We start from the raw sequence: 23,580 nt of genomic DNA, 5'->3' as shown, positions 1-23,580 counted from the left end.
AAAACGTTAACCTTTTGACGCTCTTGTGTTACTTTTTTTTTTCTTTTTCTATTCTAAAAAATGATAGCAATCATCTAGAATATTCTATTTGGAATATTCCTACTTCATCTTTAAATTTTGCGTTTTACGAATTTAAGCCCTATTAGGGTTCTATGGAATAGAAATCACGGAGGGTGTAATAGACCACCACCACCGCCCAGCCCAACGCCTGGAAAAAAGTTTGTCAGCGTTCGATGACTAAATACTGGCCGAGAATTGACCAGAAAACCTTCTTCCGGTTGGCCAAAATCAATTCTGTTTTTGCCTTTTTTTTTAAAAAGAAAAATCATGACAAAAATTCAATTAATTCTTATTTCATTAAACCAGTGGGGCTTTTATAGTTTTCAGTGACTGCAGGGATCCAATCTTGTATTTATTTATAATACAAAATTCAAATCCTTGTCCAACCCAGAATGGAAAGGACTAGTATACCCCCCATTAACCTTAAAGTGATCTTAAACCCATAAAAACTGACACTGCACACTACCCGATCGATATGAGACTAAACTCCTCTCTCATTATGGCTATAGAGCACATTCACTGCATCATTCTTACAGCTAAAAATCTTCTCACAATCCTTATAATCGAATCTCTTTCCTACTTTTTCTTCTTCTCCCTCGACCACTCTACTAAGCCACAACCATAACATGAAAATTAAGTAACGAGAAGACGAAGAATATTGACCTCACAAGTCACAATCATGAAAAATAATTCACTTTTCAGTGCGTGAAGCTCCAGCCACTGTGTGGCTTAAGAAGAGTCATAATGTACCATTCAAGCCTGAGAGCAACTCAAGGCCCACCAGCAAGAAAACTAAAAATCAGCCAACTTGAAAACATATTCACAAGAAAAAAAATTTGTGAATTTAAGTCCAATTCCAATCATGTATCATAATAATCTGTGGACTAAGGAGAGCAATCCAGAGATGAGCAAGAACTACTCAAGGCAGACTTCTTTGGTCTTCTTCTTCGTCTCCTTCTTCTTCCTCTTCTTGACCATAGCCATCTCCTCATCTCCAAACCAAACAAATGACTGCAATTTACCATCAATCCGGTGCGGCAATACCGGTCCTGATATTCGATTTCCTTTCTGGATAGAGGGCCGGCAGCCCGAGCACTGTGGCTATCCTGGCTCCGGCTTCGCCGTGTCTTGTACTGCCACCAACGAAACTCTGCTGGAGCTTCCATTTTCGGGTTCGTTCTTTGTAAGGAACATAAACTATGCATCTCAGACTCTGGGTATATACGACCCACATGGCTGCCATCCTCAAAGGCTTCTTCATATCAATTTATCTGCTTCTCCCTTTCTTGATGGAGGATCTCAACAAGCTTATGAGTATGATCCGTATAGTGTCGTCACTTTCTTCAATTGTTCAACAACAAATCCAGAACGGGATACTCATGGCTATGGACCCCATATTTCCTACCTTGGCGTCCCTGGGCACCAAGTTTATGTCTTCGACTCATATCTACCTCTATCAAGCATTCCCTTGTCGTTTTGCAAAACAATTAAGACACTCTCTTATTCTTCAAACGCAAGTTTTATGTATGAAATTTCTGAAATTAATGCCACATGCTTTTATCTTCAACTGAGTTGGTCTCAACCATCGTGTGGAGTTTGTGAAGCAAAGAGAGGATATTGCAGAATGAAGAACACTGACACAAGTGGACCTTATGAAACTGAATGCTTTATTCCCCTCCAATCTCCTTCACCACCAGCATTGGGTATGTATTATGCTCTCGCTCTCCCTCATGGATTTGATTTTAATTTCGGTTTCATGGAAACCCTAATCTTCGATTGATTGCCTTCATACTTGAAATTACCAGACGTGCTTGGTTTGAACCTTAATCTACTGTCTCTGTATTCTGTAAGCTGGGTTTTTTTTTAGGGAAAATTACAGTGCCACCTCCTAAGGTTTATGTAAAATATAGAATGACTCCCTGTATTTTTTTTAAGTATATAACCAGACCTCCTAAATGGATGGTGAGTGAACGGTGTTAAATAATATATTTTAAATATCAATTAATATATTTTTAATTTTTCTAACATAAAAAGGTAGAATCCACCACTATTTCTTCCTCTTCTTCTTTCTTGTTCTTCAACCACCACCCCGCCACCGTTGCAACCTTTGTCCCAGTCATCCCTATTAGAGGAATTGGAGGAATTGAAGGTTCCTACCAATTAGTGTTGATATTACCGGAAAAAAAAAAACCAATTAGAGTTGATAATTGTTCGCTATGTTTCTGGTATTTGTGAACCGAAAGGTGAAATGGATTATTTCAGATTTGCGCCTACGATTGGGGCAGTAGGAACATGCCTGCAACCAAATTTTTTCCCCTTCACTCTCACCATATTTCCACCAAAAAAACACCCATGACTGGCGGTTTTTTGGTCTCAGTCCTCGGTCCAATCTGATGAAAAGGTCAAGGCAACAAAGAACTTGCCCATAGATTTGGCAGGACTTCTTTCTGAAGTCAACGGTTTTCTGCTCAATCAACGGCTTATATATCCCAAATTCCAGTTGTAATTCTTCAGTCTTAAGAAAGAGAGAATGAAGAAACCAGTGGCCATGTTGTCTCTCTCCTTTCTCATCCTCTTCTCCCTTCTATTCTGTTACGTCTCACCATTAACAGACCAACAACAACAACAAGAACAGAAGCTCTCTTCCTTTTCCACCTCCGACTTGCCATGGTCACCATCCATGAATCAAACCCTTGTATCCCTAACTCAACCTTTGCTGCTGGATTTCGACCATTACCCACCTCTCCAGATCTTTACATCTGCGCCATTTGGTTCCTAAAAGGCCTAGACAAAACCATTATCTGGTCACTTAATGGCACTAGCACTTCACCAGTAAACCAATCTTCCTGTCTTGTCATCACACCCGCCGGCATTCTCCAACTCAACCATTCAACCGGAAACAATCTGTGGCAGCCGACGGCTTTCGGAGATCCTAAACAGACTAAACTAGTCATCGGCGAAGATGATAACTTGGTGTTTGGTAATTGGAGCAGCTTCAACTATCCAACTACCATCGATGGCACAACACTAGTCTCAAAGAATGGAAAGTACATGTTTAGGAACAATCAAGAATTAGTTTTCAATTCATCCAATGTTTACACCACAAGCACTCCGATTGGCATTCTGTACTCTAGTGGGACTCTCACCATGAAAAATTGTTGCCTCTTCATATATTATGGCTGATCTTGGATCTGTTAGGTTGCGCCGATTGAGTTGTAGCTGTGGTGGGGCCAGTGGGATTGCAGAGAAGAAGAAGAAGAAGAAGGAGGGATGGTGGGTCCCATTAAATTTGATTTATGAGTAAAATTAATAAAAAGAAAAAAATTGAGAATAATGGTATATTAGTCATTTTAAATGTATCCAATATCTCAGAAACTTACTATTGGCCAAAATGTCGCAGACACCTCAAACGTTAAGCACAGTTAGTATTCAAAAGTAAAATATCCATTTTACCCCTTAGTTACTTAAATAAAAAGACAAAATTCTCATTTCATCTTATTCCCTAAATATTTATTTTACCCTTTAGTTATTTAAATAAAAAAACAAAAATGTCATTTCATCTTCTTCCCTCTTTTTACATATTTTCACTGGAGAACTGCTGCAAATCTATTTTGGGCGGCCATCATCTACTCCGGCTCCAGCGACCATTACCAGCGGCAATACTACTTCAGATTTTTTTTTTGTCCTTGTAATTTCACTCTCCTTTCCCTATCCCTCTCATTCTCCGTCTCCGACACCTCCCCCTCTCCATCTCTGAACCAAATCATAAACATGATTCTGGATTTTGTACAGAACTTCCTGTTTATTATTCTAAGAAAAAGAAGAGGCCCAAAGCGTCAAACTGCTTAGGTTTCATGCTGGAAGGGTTCGTAGAGGGTACCTTACTCTTCAGACATGACCGAAAGCGGAAAACTGCCCAAAGATGCGAGGCCCCCACACCAGAACTTCCATCGCGAGGCTCTTGAACCCTTTGAAAACCCACTTCTACCGCCTTGAATCCCCTGAACCTCGAGCCCGCCAAAATCCTGTGAACATCACCGCTGGAGAAACAAAAAGGGCAAAAAAGAAAAGATATAGAGAAGTATCACTCTTGGGTTTATGGTCACGGGATCGATTCCCATCTTTGCCAACCTTTTCTTGAGATGGGTGTTCCAATAATTCTTTATTGGGATTCATTATCTGTTCTGCTTTCGAACCCGAGCAAGAAGAGAAAATTTATTTCTCGGAGATGGGTATTTAGATGGAGAAGAGAGAATAGGGTGTTGGAGATTGGGTTAAATGAAAAGTATAAAAAGGGGAAAGAGAGAAAAGCGGATGGCGAATGAGTTTCAGCAAAGGTGAAATGAAAGAGGAGATGGTGCGATAGAGAAGAAGAAGAAGAGAAGATGGCGGTTCAGTGGTTCTTCCCTGGCTCAGAAGAGATCCCGCAGGCAAGTGAGTTGCAATGGCTGACCACCTGAAACCAAGAATACCAACACTAACGAAAGAACACGTCTTCTTATTTTTTCAATGAAGAAAATACGAAGATCACCCTGACCTGTGAATCTGAAGCCAGAAGAGCGGCAGCGAGAACTCCTAGTCCACAAATGGCACACCTCAGGACGAATGGTTTGTATTTGGAGGTTGCAGCGGTGGAGCAGAAAGAAACGGTGGTGGCGGGGTTGCAGGGGAGCAAGAGAAGGAGGGCTGGAGGGAGTGGCGGTGGTGGTGGTGGCCGCGGCGGAAGAAACAGCAGAAGGAGAAGAAGGAGAAGAAAAGGGCAGAAAAAAGGAATACAAAAAAAGTATTGGATAAAAAACAAGGGCAAAATTGTTTTTTTAAAACTAACTTCTAACATCTTTAATTCATCATTAAGGGTATTATAGGGATTTCACTGTGGTAAAGGTAATTTCTTCATTTAAAAAGAGTTAACAGACACTTAACTGCAGGGACTAACAGAGTGGACTAAATTGAAAAAAATTCATAATAATAGGGGGTGTCTATGACATTTTGACCAAATATGGTAAATTTCTGAGATATTAGATACTTTAAGAGGGTGTCCGTGAAATTTTCCTTTATTATTATTATGACGTTATTTTAGTTTTACTTTTGCACACACATACACAATTAACCTGTCAATTCTGTAGTTTACCAAAAAAAAATCTGTTAATTACTGTATGTAACATATATATGCATAAATGCAAGGAATTTTTTTTTTTTTTTTTGGTGAAAATAAATTTATTCAGAGGAACAAATATACAAGGATAAAAGGAAGATTTGTTATATTTAAGATTATTTGTAGCATATAATTGTAATATATACTATAAATATATTTAAAGAGCTGGATCGATGTTCTGGGAAGATTTTGTTTTAGGATTTGCTATTAAATTCTAGTGTATGGCTGGTCGTTTTATTGTGATGGTCATGCTGTAGGTGCGAATTTTGACTTTGCTTCTTATTGATGTTTATTTGTTTGGTTCTCTATTTTGTATCATCAAGGTGTATATTTTTTTTTTTTAACCTTTCCTAAATCTAAATGATCTTTTAGCAAAAAAATTGTTATATCTATGGTAACACCATCTCTCTCTCTCTTTCTCTCTCAAAATCTTTTTGTGATCAAGGTTGGTTACAACATGATTGTAAACTTACTTTTTTGTCTCTTATTTTATTCTCAAAAATTATTAAATCATGGGTGCAAAAGGGTTTTTTAAATATAATTGAAAGTGACTTATTATTAGGCCATTTTTAAATCCATGTGAAATGGCCTGCATTAAATAACTTTTAGAATAAATAAGAGATAAAAAATAAGATTATAACTTTTTAGTTCACTTAATTATTATTAGGGTTTTTAAAATTAGTGAAGGTGTTATCTGTTGATTCCTTTCGGTTTTTTGTTTATTTTTTTTATTTTTCTTTCCCAGGTGCATCTGCGAAGAAAGTGCTTACAGGTAAAGCCACATACATATTCAGCTTTAATAAGATTCATGTGTTACTGTAAAATTCTACTTTGTTGCTTATTAATTTTTAGGTTTTCATTACAGGCGTACCCACCGGTACCTTTCTTTTTGTTGTGGCAACAATGATGTCCATAAAAAAATACCGTGACTACAAATCAGATAAAATTGAAAAGAAAACCAAGTGAGGATTCTAAAGTTCTTAGATGACTACAAATCCCTCAAGCCCTCAAGGTACACATTTGCTGACATTAAGAGGATTACAAATCAATTTAAGGAAAAACTTAGACAAGGAGGTTATGGTAGTGTGTACAAAGGAAAGCTTTCCAATGAAATTCTAGTTGCTGTTAAGGTCCTTAACAATTCCACCGGAGTTGGAGAGGACTTCATTAATGAAGTTGGCACCATTGGTATGATTCATCACATAAATGTGGTTCGCCTAGTTGGTTTCTGCACAGATGGATATAGACGAGCTCTTGTCTATGAATTTTTGCCAAATGAGTCACTAGAGAAGTTCATCTTTTCAAGAGATACTAAGAGAGCAGTCCTTGGTTGGGAGAAACTTCAAGATATAGCTATTGGCATAGTAAAAGGAATAGAATACCTTCATCAAGGGTGTGATCTACGTATTCATCATTTCGATATTAAACTGGTATATACGAGGGGGATCGTTTCTTCCCACCTATAGTGAAGAGAAGAATTTAAACAGGAAGAAGAATATTAATCAAGACAAAGTGGCTTAATCGAGGAAGCCTGACCTCTCTACTCAAGAGTAGTTTTGGTTAATTCCCATCTCCTTCATTCAACGAATCAATACTATTTATCTGTGTACATAACCAACTCCACCTACTCATGACACCTCACTACCTCTCCCCTATAACAGCCCACATATTGCTCTCCATCCCTCAAAATAGCAACCCATACTCTATAACTACCTACATACAGTGAAAGCCTACATAAAATAACATAGCAACCCACCTAAAATGATGACCTCATACATAAAATAATGACTTCACCCACTAACCATGGAAGTTATCTCCTCCCTCATGCACGTGGCCACTCCCCCCTCTCTCTAGCACGTAACATAAACCTCATAATATCTTATTAGATGAAAACTTCAATCCTAAGATCTCTGATTTTGGTCTTGCAAAGTTATTTTCCAAGGACGAGAGTGCCATCTCCATGACTGCAGCAAGAGGGACAATAGGATATATTGCCCCTGAAGTGTTTTCTAGGAACTTTGGTCATGTTTCTCATAAATCAGATGCTTATAGTTTTGGAATAATGTTGCTTGAAATGGTTGGTGGGAGAAAGAACATTGACAACACTGTAGAGAACACTAGCCAAGTGTACTTCTCCCAATGGATCTATAATCATCTGAGCCATGGGAAAGAGTTGGAAATCAGGATAGATGAAGATGGAGATGCTAGCATTGCTAAGAAGCTAACAATTGTGGCTCTTTGGTGTATCCAATGGTACCTAGTTGATCGTCCTTCAATGAAAGTAGTGGTTCATATGTTGGAAGGAGACAGAGAGAGCTTGATCATGCCACCCAATCCTTTTGAGTCTACAACGCCTTCAAACACTAATGTAGGTAATAGTAAAAGACCTCTCTGTACGAAGTTACCAATCATCTCTGAATAAGGGTGTGCACAATATGTTGTTCTCTTTGATATCTGTGTAAGTTAAGTAGCATGGCTGAACTTCTACCCATCACTCATTTCAACCAGTATGTTTAAGAAGCTTTGAAATTGATGATGAATGGTCTTGAATTTATTCTATCTATAGCTATATATCCTATTCTCTCTTTTTTTTTTCTTTTTTTTTGTTTTTTTTTTGGGGGGGGGGTTGTTTGGAGTCCTATCTATAGCTATAATGTTCACCATTGAGGTTTCATGGTAGAATAAACATACATTGATACAAGCTTTTACATAATCATCTTTTTAAATATCTATTGTTTGTCACTATTAAATAATGGACAACGTTTAGGATTACCTTAACGGTGTTCTGAAAAACACAGTGGAGACAGATCGAGACATTCTTACTCAACAGTCAATGGACGGAGAGAACACGTACAGTCTAACTCGATAGGTGATAGCAACAGATGCAATCTTCCATAGTCCAAATCCCAGAGCAGTGATGGATGCTCTAGAAATGCACACACAGAGTATGGAAGATGGAGACTTGCAAGATTTTTTGAGAGAGAGGGAGAGTTCGCACGTTTTGGGGGAGTGGTTGTAGGTCCCTTATATCCTCAACCTATTCCCCCCTCCCTCTATTACATGTTTGAGTACATATAGGGGACTTGAAGTGCCCCCTTCTCCAAGTAACTCTAAACGTCTCTATTGGGTCCACAGTTGCCCAAGTGGGCACATGGATCGGGTAAAAACCCGATCTGATAACTGTCCCTGAAAGAAAAATGAAAAAAAAGCCCTCAACATCATAGTAGTAGGGAGGTTATGTGGTCCAATTACTACATCAGCATAATGGGAGTTGCTAGTACATGGTGTAGTTTCCTATCCAAATAAGCAACTACTTTGATGGAAAGAGATGAACTGGATAGGGTTAAAAATCTTTTGATTCTCTCTGGTTTTGTTTTTCGGTATTGCTATCAAGTACAATATATATGTGAGACACATAAGTGTTAGAAAGCAACCCTTTCATTGTGCACTATTGATTATCAGAGAAAGCCGAGGTTCACCGAAAAAGCTTTAATAGAGATTGATTAGAAAAAATAGGAATTTGATATTTTCAATATATGAACCCAAATTGGTAAGATTTCCAAACTAGAGTTAAAATGGTATTCGATGTCTGGAGTAACAAGAAGCACATGAAGAAGCTAGCCATTTTACCACCATGGAGCAGCTTCCATAACTACATCACAATCTTCTACAAACCTAAACAACCATGAAGGAGCGACCATCAGACTAACATTCTAAGCACCCATCAATTCCCAGGATGAGATTAAAAGTGTCACGCCCAGATTCTTGTACCATTGGAATCTATGACCAGAGCTTACAAATACGCTCCACACACCCACCAGGATCACTGATGTAGTATTTAAGCTAACTCATCCACACCACATGTGTTAATTCAAACGACCAGTTGAAATATAAATAATCATAATCAGAGTAGCAGAGACTATGTGATAACATAAATATATTGACTGTGGCAGTTTATTCAAAGTTATCATTTCATCACATCAAGATGTCAACAATTATAGATCATTCCCATCAGGACTTATGTATTACATAATATTTCGATAACACCTCACTCATAACGGGAATCTAAATAATAAGGTGACAAGGTATCAATGTAGCAAAACATAAAGTATAAAAATGCGACCCACTGCCTAAGCTACTACTCCCCCTGGTAGCAAGCCTCGCAGTAGCAATCCGATCCATGCTCCCTAACCTTGGGACTTCACCATCGCTAATGCCCTCAGGGACATCATACACTGAGCCGACCAACTCCATCATACCTTCATCATCATCTAAAAAGAGGTTTCCATGAGGAATGAGCCCAATGAGTAAATCGAATTATGCAAATGGCTGCAACATTTATAAATGCAATCACAAGGTTGCAAACCAAACATGATAAACGAATCCCACAGTGTCCCATACCACCAGGATAATTCGTCCATCAGGTCTGATTTACAGTAATGCCACATGAGTTCAATTTTGTTATTATCCACCTGACAAACAAATGCCTAAGTCTGGTCTAGTGCTACTCCAACACCCTAGGTAGCATCCCCAGCCCTCCACCTCTCACACGCGGATGGCCTATCCGGCGATTTCAAACCCGAGTTGCATAGGGAGCCTGCCGGTCCCGAACCTCGATCGGACTCACCGGTCCCAGCACCTCAATCGGTACACACTGGTTAACCCAACAAACCCCCAAAGATAACCCCACTGCCACAGTTCTGGTCCTCGCGTAGGAATCGTCTCTCCCAGCACCTCAATCGGTACACACTGGTGTCCTCGTGGGGGATTATCCAACACATAAACCCCTGTTGGCAAGGGTCATAGCATCGGGTATAGTGTCATCCCAACTAGCATACATCTAATGCATATTAAGATACGTACACACGTAGGCCAGAGGTCGAGTCCATAGTCCCTCCACATCGGGCTCGCTATCCTCTCACGCCCTCTAACTTACACGTGCACATTATCCACCTACCAAAGAAATGCCTAAGTCGGGTCTAGTGCTACTGCAACACCCTAGGTAGCATCCCCGACCCTCTATCTCTCACACTCGGATGGCCTATCCAGCGATGTCAACCCCAGTTGCGGTTGGAAGCTTGCCATACACGTGTACGTCCTGTACGGCAAGCCCTCGATATAACCCTAGCTCTCACCCAGTCCCGACGCCCACTACAGAACCAATCTGTTGAGAATAGTACCCCAGTCCGTCGGAAGTCACCACCGGTTACCCAACACCTTACCCCCTATTGGTAAGGGGTGTAGCACTGGGGAAGTGTGATCCTAACCATATGGTTCTAAATGAGTAAAGGTGCATGCATACGTATAGGCCAGAGGTTGAGTCCATAGTCCCTCCACATTTAGCTCACGATCCTCTCGCCCCCTCTAGTTTACACGTGCACATATAGTTATTTCCAATCTCTTATCCCAAATCCGGTGCACACTACGGCACCTAGATCACATCAATCTCACACATCTCGTACTCATCACACATTCTCATATCTCAGATCCCAAGTCCGGCACACACTACGGCACTTGGATCACATCAATCTCACATATTTTGCATTCACCACATATTCTCATATTCCAACACATGGCCATATCCGTTCTCAACACACATAACCATATTCAATCTCAACATATATAACCATAACCATTCTCATCACACATGTCCATCTCATCATTCAATCACATTCGCATTCTCAGTCTCGTCACACAACTATGTTCTCATTCAAAATCTCATCACAATAGTAATTCGAATATAAAATACATCCTAGCATCTACATTAAACATGGAAGAATTTACCAAATTATCTTTAACAAAATAGGCATTATTAGTCATACACTCTAGACCATTAAACAAATAGATACATGTATGGCAATCACACAACGAGATATATAACATTCCAAAATAGGGTCGGTTATCCGAATTCTTCGCCTTGTTCTTCAAATCGATGATTCAATCAAAATTCCAATTCTTGCGTGTACCCGTACGGCTCCTCCGGACGGTTGTAGTTACCTAATTTAATATTTTTTAAAAGGTATTGATAGTTATAGATAAACCTTATTAAAATCCCTCAAAACCCCTTCTTAAACATTGTCGAAGTAGGCAAGGTCACTGAAGTAAATTCGATTGTGGTAAAGTTGTCAATGCACATTAGTCATCTTTGAACCCAACTTAAAGGGTCTTCCCCTTAGATTTGGCTAAAGGTATCTTCATATGAAATGTATCTCTTCAAGTCTAGTTTACAACGCAATTTTAATCACATCGATTGAGTGTGTATCGACCACGTTATGGTCAAAACAGTGGGTAAAGGTCAGAAAAATGGTAAGAACAATTTTTGAAAACGGTAGGAAGGCTTCTGGGTTGTTCCTACCATTTTCTTCCTACCATTTTGTTTCTACCATTTTCTTTCTACCGTTTTTAGGCAGAGAGAAAAAGGTACGAAGGCATGTCTGAAAAGGTAGGAAGGCACCTGGGCTGCTCCTACCATTTTCACCCGAATGCATCTACCTTTTTACATTTATAGGTTCATATTGAATCCTAGGCTTGGGGCTTTGGTTTCATGGCTCAAATATGTGTATTATGGGGCTATACCATGCAATTTTAGTTAGAACTATTACCCAAATCTAGGGTTTTAGGTCTTATCATCAAGAGGGTCTACTGTCAACAAAACCCTAACCTTGCCTCCTACCCGCCATCCACTGTCTATCATACACACCCGTCCCCCACCCCCTTATACCCCTCTTACCCGCCACCACACCCTTACCTGATGGCCAATTATACCACATCCAACCCATATATCCTTCCAACTCCACCACCTGGTTTCCAGACAGTGGAGCAACAGATTATGTGAATCCTGATCTTCATCATTTCTCCTCGTTGAAGGCATAAATTGGTCCGGATCAGTTCCAAGTTGGTAATGGTAAGGGGTTGTCAATTTCTAATATTGGTTCTATAGTTCTATTTTCTCAATCCCGTTCTTTTAATTTATCAAAAATTTTGGATGTTCCATCTATTACAAAATCCTTAATTTTTGTTCAATAGTTTGCAAGTGATAATAGCGGCCTTTTTGAATTTCAACCTTTATTCTTATGAAGGATCAAAAAACTAGGCATACCTTGCTCTCAGGACCAAGTGTTGCATAAAATTATCCACACACATAGTTTACCTTGTAGTTCTTTTCAAAAGTGTTCTCTTTATCTTTCCTACCAATTGGGCAAGGCAAGCCGTTTATCTTTACAAGAAACTCATATACATAGTTGTTATTTTTTTCAGATGTTTCGGGACCTTTTTTTTATTCTTCAATTGATGGCCATTGGTATTTTGTTATTTTTGTTGATGACTATACTAAATATATTTGGTACTATCTCCTCAGTGCTTTTTTATTTTCAAATGTTTAAACTTTTTTTTTAACCCAAAAATTATCTGGGACCCTGGCCAACCCCTACGATTTTATTAAAAGATCAATCAAAGAGTATGAAAGAATACAAGGGGAGGGACATACCAGCCTTACCCCAATCGAACAGATATTAAACCATCGTATTCAAGAAAAGCTCACAGCCCTTACAAGCAACCCCAAGCAAAAAACCTATTTCCTTAACACAGGAAAAATCGTGTCTGGTAATCCGCCGAAGCTCCAGAGGGAGATTCATCTCCCCACAAAAATAATTATCAGATGTCAAATCACAAGCTAAATTGGCCAGTCAGTCTACTGCCCTGTTCCCCTCTCCATAGGTGAAGGAGATCAACGGCCTAATAGACTCGATGAGATCCATAATCTCCTGGAACCAATACCAACCCTTCCAAAGACTATACCTTCTTTTTTATACACACTTGATAGTCACCTCCGAGTCAGAGTTAACATGAGTTCCCACAAACCCCAAATTTGCACAAAGGCTCAAACCATCCCTCAACGCTCTCAGTTCTCCAATGTTATTTGTACAAGCACCATAGTGATTAGCGAAAGCAGCAATTACATGACCATTCTTGTCTCTGATTATGCCCCCCACTACCACCCTCCCACGGATTTCCCCTGCAAGCACCATCGATATTGAGCTCCACCATAGTGAAAGGAGAGCACCAGAACACGGGGATAGGAGGACGTCGGACAATCAATTTTTGAGCAATCCCAAAAAATTGGAGAATCATAGAGTCCTGGGGATTTGAATGCTTACGAAATGCAGGAAAAAAAGGAACCTCTCTCACCCAATTACAGATTACCTCCACAATGTGACTGGCCGAATGTGCTCTTTCCCCATGCCTACGATTGTTCCTCTCTTTCCACAATTCCCAAACAACAAAAAAGGAAAGCAAAACAATGATCACACCACCGAGACCCCTTCCATGAGCATGACCTTGCCAGAACAAAACTCTACATCTCACATCCTGGGTGGGCACCAGTTCTATGTCAACCAGTTTTGAGAAAAAAACCCATACCCTGTTAGTCGTTCCTCTTACCACCAAACAGTATGTTGCCGACTCCCGGACAGGAGATCCACAAAATAAGCATTTAGAAACAAGGGGAATGCCCATCGCCATAATTACAACATCCGTTGAGATCGAGCCGCAAAGCACTTGCCAAGTAAAAAAACCAATTTTAGATGGCAACATCTGGTTTCAAAGCCATTTCGTAAAAGGCTTCTTCGGCGAAGCAGACATTTTTAGACTTTAGTTGAGCGCTATTTTAATCGAAAAATTAGGTCAGTCCAAACTGACTAGGGCGAGTTTCGTACTCTTCCTTAATATTTTGTTTACCTAGGAATCGCTCATCAGTTAGCCTATACTCACACCCATTAGCAACAAGGCTTTATTGAACTGCGTCATCGCCACATTGTAGACACACGACTCACTTTACTTGGCCAAAGTTCTGTGCTTCAAACTTATTAACATTTTGCCTTTGAGATTGTGGTCTACCTTATTAATCATATGCCCTCCCTTGTGATTAAAAATATTTTCCCTACCTTATTAATCATTCTAGGGGTAATGATAATTTTATAAATGAAAATCTCAAAAACATGATAAAATTAAAAAAATATCATAAAAAATATTTTTCATGCATTCCATTTTGTTTCAAGTAATTTTAGAAAATTTCTATGTGCATACATGATCATCATATGTCAGCCATGCATAAAAAGGCACTCTTGCTCTTCGGGGCCATTTTGGTAATTTAACAAGTGCAATCCCAAGATGACTTTCCACCACCATAACTTGGCACATTTGGTCATTTTTGGATGTTTAATATCATTTGAAGTTCCAGAAATGACTTAAAATTACACATCCCGACAGTATTACCATTTTTCTCTTTAGGGGTATTTTGGTCATTTACGATCAAATCATGTTTTGGGCTCCGGAAGGCTCTTATCATTCTCTTTGAATATGCTAATTAACCTTTATAGACATGTTTCAAGCATACATTTGCATTTTCATCAGGTTTTCATGCATATTTGCATTTTTCCCCTAATAAGGGCATTTTTGTATTTTTAACCACTCTGCACGTTTTTGCCTTGTAAGTATTCTTAATAATTCACATGCATGGCTCTAATGTTATTTAGTCATGTTTCCAGCATTTGTAACATTTAAATGTGATTTTATGCCTTTGTACACATGTTGGCCCTCTAGAGGGGCACTTTCATAAATTTGGCTCTTAAATTACATTTTCATTCTGACACTTTTCATTTTCCATCATATCATCCCTAGCCTAGGGTCTTAATCATTTTTTTTTAGTTGAATTTGTTTTTACCATTGAGTTATGTCATACCCCGCATTTGATTATGATAATTTACAATATTTTATTGGGAAAGAGAACACTACTTGGTCGCATGCATCGTGCCGCCCTTGTGCCAAGAAAATTTTCTGCCACAACTCCCCTAATTTACAAAAGGTGGAAAGATTAAAACGGGGAGAATAATGGTAGGAAAGATGTTTTTCGTAAGAGTGTGAGAAGCAAAGAAGTACTGCAGCCCCCACAATCCGACGAAATCCGCTAATCAACCATCAATTGCATTTGGAGTGGCACTCCAGTACCCATGAATCATCGTCGTCACAGGAGGAGGGAGATCTGATGGAGGCCTTTAATGTGTTTGACAAGGACGACAACAACTCTATCTCTGCCCCTAGAGTTGCAGGGGATCCTCAGGAAGCTCGGGATGCCCAAAGGCCGAGATGTACATCAGTTGAATTGAACAGATGATGATCTTCTCCATTGATCGCAAAAGAAGCACGAAATGGAGTTGCAGGTGGTCCTTAGAAAGAACTTGTGAAGGACTCTATCGTGATCGTGAACGATGGGACAAAAACTTTATTTTCTCCAGTCGAGTGAAAATTCGTTTATTAGAGAGTAAAATTTTTCTGCTTCCTTTTTGGAGCTTCGATTGTTTCGACATAAAATTTTACCTGAAGAAAAACAAACATTGGAAAACTTTTCAACATGTAAAATTTTTCATGCCGAAACAAACGGAGAATGTATGAATTCTGTTAAAATTTTCCTTGTTATAAATTTTACAAAGAGCAAAACAAATAGCGAAAAATTAAATTTGATTACAAAATTTTAGTTTTCACCTATTTTACGCTGAAACAAACGGAGCCAGAGTACATTTTTGAAAGTGCAGGGAATTTCACATATGTGAGTGCTCGTGAACAACTCACAACTGTTCAAATAGAATCTATTCCGTGGGAATGTTCCATCTGGACGACTATGAGTTGTTCATGTACGTGAACATTCAAAATGGGTTTTTGACTATTGTCCACTGTTCCAGTTTAAAGGCAAAATTATCTCCTCCAGTTTTCTGCCCGGCCCAGTTCCCCAGTTCCTCTAATAGGGGGTGACGGACCCCACCTAGGTAGAGTGTTTGGGTAGGGATAAGGTGGTCATTCAACTCCCCCCTTATTAGAGGAATTGGGGAATTGGACCGGGCAGGGACGTGATAAAGATCCATGCATTTAGCTCAATTTTTCGGTAAAAAGGGTAATGTGGTAATTGAAAAGAAAAAAGAGGGAGAGGATTGGAAAAGGATGGAAATTCGGGCAACCATCCAGAAATCCAAATTTGAGGAAATTCTCCCATTAATATATTCCGTTGATTGTTTTCCATTCCGCGCGACTGCGTGGGAGAGGGGGAGGGAGAAGGGGCGATCGATAGCTCACTACTCTTCTGCTACATTCCAATTTCTTGAAGAGCGATCGTTCCAGTTGATTATAAGTGAGATTTGTTGACACTGCTCATGATCGCAGTCCTTTGCAAATTAATCTGAGAGAGAGGGAGGATTTTTCTTGATTGGTTCTGCTCAAATAAGTAGGAATTGTGACGTGGACACACAAATTAACAGAAGCTTGATACAGGGGCTTTCTTCTCAAAGATCAATGGGTAAAAAGTCAGAGTCCTCCAGTTCTGGATCGCGCTTATCCTGCACCATTTGCTTCGATGCTCTCTCGTTTTGCTATTGTACGCACACTTGCCTTCTCTACCATGAAACTCGGTTTGATTCATCTCTAAATGCTTAGAATCCTCTGCTTTTCGTTTTGTTACCTGCGTTCACCCTTTTGAATATTACTGTTTTGAACTTTTCCTTTCTATTTGCACCCAAAAAACATGAAAAAAAACTTTTCCTTTTTATCTTTTATTTATACAACCTTCTGCCCCTTCCCTCTCCAGGGGTTCCCATGGTAGGAAAACAATCTTAATTGAATGAGTTGTCTCTTTTTGAATCTTAAACCTTGCTTGTTCAAGAATTTATGGAACAGGGAACGTTTCATAAATGCTGAATGTGGTGTAATGGGCAAACTGTTAGTGGCATTGATCTTATTGCACTTGAATATTTGACCAAATGGGCTGGAAGATCAAAGAATAAGAGTCACTATATAGGCTGAAGGTGTTGGCTGGAGGGAGTTTAGAGGTCTTATTGGAAGTGAAGAACCAATGTGCATATGTTATCCCACCCCCCCCCCAAAAAAAAAAAAAAAAAAAAAAAAATCAGAGGTGGTTAAAAGCTTTTCCCTTGGCAATCTCTTTTTATTATTGGGAAGTTCTTGGTTTAATTGGATCCCTAACTTAGATGGAATTTCAAATTTAATAATTTAGAGACTTATTGTGTACTAGGGGTTTTGATAAGTTAAGGAGTCTCTTTAAGGCCTTGGATAAAATGCTGCTGTAAGACTGTACCAAAATGAAAAGGTGGTGGGAAATGATGAAGATTTTCTAAGGGCTTGAATTGGGGCATTTACTTTTTGGTTTTTATTTTGTTAGGTGATCAAATGTTGACAATAGTTGGATCTGTAGTTTCCATTGGAGTTTAAGGAATAGAGTTTCTAGGATTTGGAAATAAGGTTTTCAGAATTTAGAGTCAGAACAATCTGATTCAATATAATAGCTGGAAAAGAATACCCATTTAGGAATTATTATAAGAAATAAGGATAAAATAGAGAATAAAGAAGAGAAAAGAAGATAGACAAATTGAGGATATGGAAGACAACCCACCTAGGGTTCCAGCATATTTTTGTCTAGTCCATTTGGACCTTGTAAAGATTTGGGGGTCTTTTCTTTCTTTATTAGAAAACATTTTTGATTTATCGAGAAACCAAAGAAAAGAAGATGTATGGAAGAAATGGTAGTTTAATTTATTGGACAGAAATATGTGTTTTTGTATTATGGAATTTGATACTAATTGGCTTCACATCAATCCTCTTCAAAAATGTCTCCTAATATGGATTCATTACTTGCAACCTCTGAAGTTTGACCTCGTCAACTGGATTGAGCCTGCATTACCAAAGATTTGATGACTTCCAAATGGAAGAAATGGGCTACAAGTAGTGGAGTGATTTAGAGTAAAATTTCATAGTAGGCTTGATAAGTTGCACTTTGTTTTGTACCAATCAAAAATGATAAACAGAAGAGAAAACAAAAAAGAGATACACATGTATAATTGATGTGTGATACTGGAATCTTAAAATTTCTCTGATTAAGCATTAGCTTACTACTTCAGCTCTAACCTGCTGTGTAACTTTCTTGTTATCATTCTCCCGTCCTTTTTCACTCTTTGAACAAAGTTGAGCTGACTTAATTTCTAGCTGATTTTTTTTGACTCCTGAACAAAGTTGAGTTGAATTAATTTTTAGGTGATGTTTTAATTACATGAATATATTTTCATATTTGTTTATACTTTTGTATTTAGCATTAGGCTGTTGAACTGAAGGAAATTCATGTCTTGTCAGCTCCAGTTCACCAGATGCAGCAATATTACAGGCTTGGAGTACTTGACAACTGTTCTGAGAAGTGGAATGCTCTATTTGACTGTTTGAGTCTGAAAACAAAACGATCTTCTGAGATGAAGGTGAGTAATAACTGATTCTATTTGTCATATTGAGGTTCATGCAACATGTTTATTTTTGCCTCCATAATGGGACCACCTAGTATGTTAGGCTAAGTACTTTTGATCCACTTCTTTTCGTGTTTGTATCATCAAAATCTTTTCTATACTTACTTTTGATCCACTTCTTTTTGTGTTTGTATCATCAAGATATTTTCTATTTTGATGGTTTTGCCAACGGAGATCCTCCTACGCCTAATGTGTTTTATGCTGACTTAGGCTTTAGTTGATTCAATGAAATATTTTACAAGAACTGTCTTAAAAGCAAAAGGAAATTATATAGGCCTAAAGAGATAAGAAATTATTTTACTGACTGTAATACAAAAATTTGGAAAACAACTTCCAGTTTTTTTTTTTTCTAATATTGTTCTTGAAAAAGGGTTGACCAGTCTAACAACGATTTGTGACATGCCTTATGTTGCATACAGATTTGAATTGTCCAGTTTTTTAGATTTCTCAATTTAAACTGTCTATTTCACAAACCTGGAAGCCTTCTTCTTATTACCTGGAAAAAATAAAGGGCAAGCTCTATGAATAGGCTTTTTGCTGAAGTGGCTAAAAGAACAAATTCAAAATCCAGGATTGTATTTGTTGATTCTGAGAATGCTACTTCTGGAATTTTTAAAGAAGGTGACAAGGAAGCAAAGCAATAAGAAGCAATGGAACTGGAAGGGACAAAGAAATTATTTACAGATTGGAATTATGTCAGTCAGCAGCAATCTGATAGTCCATGAAAGCAAAGGACATTGTAGATGAAGTTAATTTCTGAAACTCGACTCGTGAAGTTATTTTTATCCCTGTGGAAACATAAATATTTTTCCAATTTCAATACGTTTCACTCAGGTTTTTGGCAATTTTCCCAATTTTTTTCAGATTCAAATCCTAGGGTAAGAGAAATAGCTGTTGGAAAAGATTCGTTGTAAACGTTTTGGAAAGAGTGCATTTGGAAAAGAGTCGTTGCTTGAGAAAGACATTGGAAGGGAGGGAGAAAGTGAAGTGGACATTATATACTCATCATCAGGGCTACATCAGTTTGTTGGAGACAAGTAAAAAAGGGTGAGATACTTGATGGTGATAGGGGGGAGGAGGGAACTTCTAGAAACGAAATATTGCTGGCATTGGAGCTTCAGACAAGTCACTGGTCGTCGGGACTAGAGTTGCTTGCTGCCCATAGTTCATCCCCCACCATAGTTGCAGAGATGGGGTTGAAAAATTGAAGAAGGGAATCGTTGGCAAGGGGTGAGGCTGAGGATATTTTGAGTGTGAGGGGTGTATGTTGTCTTTGTTACAGGCGTCAATTCACAATGCTTTGTGACACTAAGTTTAAGCCTTCCAAAAATAATGCTGGCATCTAGGTCCATGATACAAGTGCCACCCTTGGACCCCCCCGGTCATATGGCTGGATTCTTTTCCTCGGTCAACCATGCCCAAATATGTTTCTTTGTCATGTTGGAGTGTGGGAAAGATAGTAACAATGATGATGATGATTTGACTTTGCCAGAATTTTTTTGCTGTAAAGGTAAGCTACAAACAAGCAGAACCTTAGTCTCATAGCAGGGATCCAAATATCTTTGAAGGATAACTAATATGCCTTTTGGGATGTTGGTGAAGTGGGCAAGGGAGTGAAAATCCCCTATTATGATTGTGGGTAATGCATCCAAGGGAATTCAAAGGAGAAAATCCCAAAACAGAACTTAAGGAAGATGTATACCTCGATCATCCAATAGGCTGGTAATGGGAGCAAGGCAAAGAGTATGGTGGGCAACTTGCTGCATGTATTAGATTTGTGTTCTGTACAATAAGGGCAGTTCATTTTCTGAATTCTGCCGTGGCAAACACTTCTCTATTTTAAGATGTCAGGGACAAGCGTCTTTCTTATTAGGTGAGCATTTTGGGGGCTGGTAGGTTAGTTGATGAAGATGCAAACCCAGGTTTATGGTAATATATTGCAAAAGGAATTGTACCAACTTATTAAGTATGCCATGGAAATGTTTGGTTTTGCCACTGGGTAATCCCATTATACATGGTCATGACACAGCAATTTAAGAGTTTTGCTTTTGATTTGAATTATCTGACTTGGCCATTTTGACCGACCCTGGTAAGATGCAGATTCTTCTTGCTTAAAATATGGGACAGATATATTAAGCTAATGTTTGGATCTCAAGATAAGAAAAGAATAGAAAAAATAAGATAATAAAAAATTTGAATTTGAGGAGAGATGGACACATAAATCAATCATTACATCATTATGATTTTTGTCTCGTTATGTTTTTTTCTCTTCACCTTTTCTTTTCTTGCATACAAACATAGTCTAAAGGAGAGGAGAACAGAAAGAAGGTTGACGCAGGTTTGAGTATTTCGGTGAGGCTGCTATATATCTGCATCATCACATTTCCCTTAATTGTGCTCTCCTTCCCTTATGTTTTGTTGCTATGATTTCATATTTGCAGTTTTTTATTGGTCCTCGTCATTTACAGTTGATGCGTAATTCTTTCTTAACAGTATGACTTTTTGCTTTTCTCAGGAAATTTTGGAAACTCGTGAGAAAACTAAACCTCACATCTGGACTTTTCGGACACCTGAAGAAGCTTCAGATCATTGGAATGAGCTGTTTGGCCATGTAAATGACCCAGAGTGACTAAATTGGAACTTCTCCGTTTCCTTGCAGATGCTGATGATGGTTTGATTTAATGGTCTCTGTTTCCCCTGATATACTGCAACTGAGGTAGGTGAACATTCAATAGTTATACATACAAGGGACAGTAACTGCTGAAAATCTCACATGGTTATCACTGGGGAATCTCCCTTTTCTGAAACATTTATTTTTTAATTTTTAGCCTCGAGTTAGAAGAATACGATTAACTCGCCTAATATATTTTTTTTTTCCTTCCAAAGAAATTTGTAACTAGATGGATGATAAAATCCGTTATATGATAGAAGAAGGTTGGTAAGCTATCACAATCGGGCGCTTTGAAAGGACTTCAGAGGTTGAAGACCATCTCTCTCTGATCTCCTCATGAGATGTTGTAGATGTGAGTACATAATTATCTTCAGAGATAATTACTGGAGTAAATAGAGATTCAGGTACTTATGGGACCAATTGGTTGTGAGAAGTATATATTTGTCAAAGATGTTGAGAAAGCAATATTGCAATTTATAAGGCCTTTCAGTCACTAGTCTATCACTCTATCATCTGCAATTCTGCATTCTTGATGTCTAATAACCTATTGGGCAAAAGATCTATCTAGTCGTGAAGCATCTGAACCAGTGCATGGGCCAATAAGAGTGATTGCAGGAGCATCTGACTGAATGTGATTTTTTAGTTCATTGGGGGCTGAGTGGTAATTTTGTGTGATCTTACGTTTGGGTGCAAGAACCACATGACCGGTTAGCGTTCATTTTCAATAACCTATTATATAGGAGATTAGATTTTGCTACTACTTGATAAAATCTAGAGTTTCTATCCCCTTGACATACATATTGAGTTTTGGATTTTTTTTGTCCTGTAAAAACTTTTTAGTGGCAACTCCAACTCATTTGATTGAATTATACTATCCTTTTAATAGGATTTTGTCCCTGCAATTCAGCTAGTTTTGCTCAAATTGTGACTTGAGAAATAAAACAATTTAAAGTAATTTACTTAATTTCAATCAACTGCAAAAACATTTTGAGAGTATATGTAGAATGCAAAGATAAACCAATTATTGTTTTTTTTTATCAGTTTAGTATGATAATTGGTTCAATAGCATACTGGGTCTAATAGGTTTTAGTCAGTTCAAAACCGGTGGTTAAACGGTTTCACTTAAAACCAAGATTGAACCATTTAATAAATTGCTTCATTTCTTAATACCAAAATTGAACTGTTTAATAAACAATTTTCTGGTTTTGAACTTTTGATTGAAACGATTCGATTTGATTTCAATAAACAATTTCGGTTTGCAATTCGCACCATATTACTTCTAAATAAATGAGATTAAACTGTTTGTATCCAAACTGGCAGTTACAACATACACTTGTAACACCTTTTCTCTTTTTTGACATTGTTAAATACACAAACCACATGCCAATACTCAAAAGATCGACTGTTAGGATTGCAGAATTTTATACAAAACTAGGTATATTTGAGACGATTGATCCAATAGTTGGGGTTTGACATTGAAGGACTTATGCGGCTCTGCTGTGATAACAGAATAGTTATAAGCATTGCTCAACCTGACAAAACAAAGCATATCAAAGTAGACTGGCACTTCAAAAGGAGTAGATAGATTGACTTTGTTCCCTTGGTCATATCACTTGCAGCATTTTTAATGAGGTCATTTTTGTCATTTCGTACCCATTCTCCTCCCCTCCCCCTTGCCATCTTTGTTTCAGAATTGAAACCTCCTCAACCACCGCCCATGACGGAGCTTCCCTTCCTCTCTACATCTCGCTGACAAGCACCACCGCCTCCTTCTCCAAAGACTCCCCTTCTTCTGACATCTATCAAGCAGTTTTCTTACCCCCTTCATTTTTTCTCTTTCCTTCCCCGCCCCCTTCATCCCCTTCCTACCTTTCTCACATCCCAATTCCGGAACTCCTTTATATAATTTGGAAAAATGTTCTCTGTGCCGGGGGCGCAGGTTGCGCCCAGACACATGGGGGTGGGTGCCATGACCACCCTGCCCCCTGAGTGGCAGGCACATGTGTCTGGGCACAGCCTGCACTACGGCACAGAGAACATGAGCCCATATAATTTATAAACCAACTTTCTACTGATTTTGGTTTCATTCGGTGAACTTGGTTGTGGAGAGACATGCCTTTCTCTTTTGCCATGCCTAGAGGACAGGGTGATTCTCTGCAGAGATGGCATATGGCCAATGAACACACCACCAAGCACCACAGATTCTTAATTCGGTGCTTACCCATGAGGAAACAATTTCTAAACAGTGAAGCTCCAACCTTCATTCAGAAGGGCATCGTCTCCTACTTTATACTATTTGTGGCATTTATTCTCAGAAAATTATCTCCTCCAGTTCCCTACCC

The 23,580-nt window shown here is 38.6% G+C and overlaps 1 protein-coding gene and 1 pseudogene across 1 annotated transcript; both read left to right on the top strand.

Annotated features, from left to right (window-relative positions):
- Nucleotides 1-4,445: 4,445 nt before the first annotated feature.
- On the top strand, nt 4,446-7,731 carry LOC122644930 (annotated as a pseudogene).
- An 8,734-nt stretch (nt 7,732-16,465) lies between these two features.
- LOC122646903 lies at nt 16,466-21,328 on the top strand. Its single transcript, XM_043840538.1, has 3 exons — nt 16,466-16,637; nt 18,404-18,522; nt 21,083-21,328. Exons 1-3 carry the CDS (start codon nt 16,556-16,558, stop codon nt 21,194-21,196), a joined length of 315 nt encoding a protein of 104 aa, XP_043696473.1. The 5' UTR covers nt 16,466-16,555; the 3' UTR covers nt 21,197-21,328.
- Nucleotides 21,329-23,580: the final 2,252 nt, after the last annotated feature.

The sequence above is a fragment of the Telopea speciosissima genome, chromosome 11 (genome assembly GCF_018873765.1).
Source record: "Telopea speciosissima isolate NSW1024214 ecotype Mountain lineage chromosome 11, Tspe_v1, whole genome shotgun sequence".
Lineage (NCBI taxonomy): Eukaryota > Viridiplantae > Streptophyta > Magnoliopsida > Proteales > Proteaceae > Telopea > Telopea speciosissima.
This window is presented reverse-complemented; position numbering and strand designations above follow the sequence as displayed.

Excerpts from the sequence above, each read along its gene's own strand:
- LOC122646903 (XM_043840538.1), top strand. The coding sequence starts at position 16,556 with ATGGGTAAAAAGTCAGAGTCCTCCAGTTCTGGATCGCGCTTATCCTGC. Across the intron at positions 16,638-18,403 it reads TGCTCTCTCGTTTTGCTATT|CTCCAGTTCACCAGATGCAG; the intron begins GTACGCACACTT and ends ATGTCTTGTCAG. Across the intron at positions 18,523-21,082 it reads AACGATCTTCTGAGATGAAG|GAAATTTTGGAAACTCGTGA; the intron begins GTGAGTAATAAC and ends TGCTTTTCTCAG.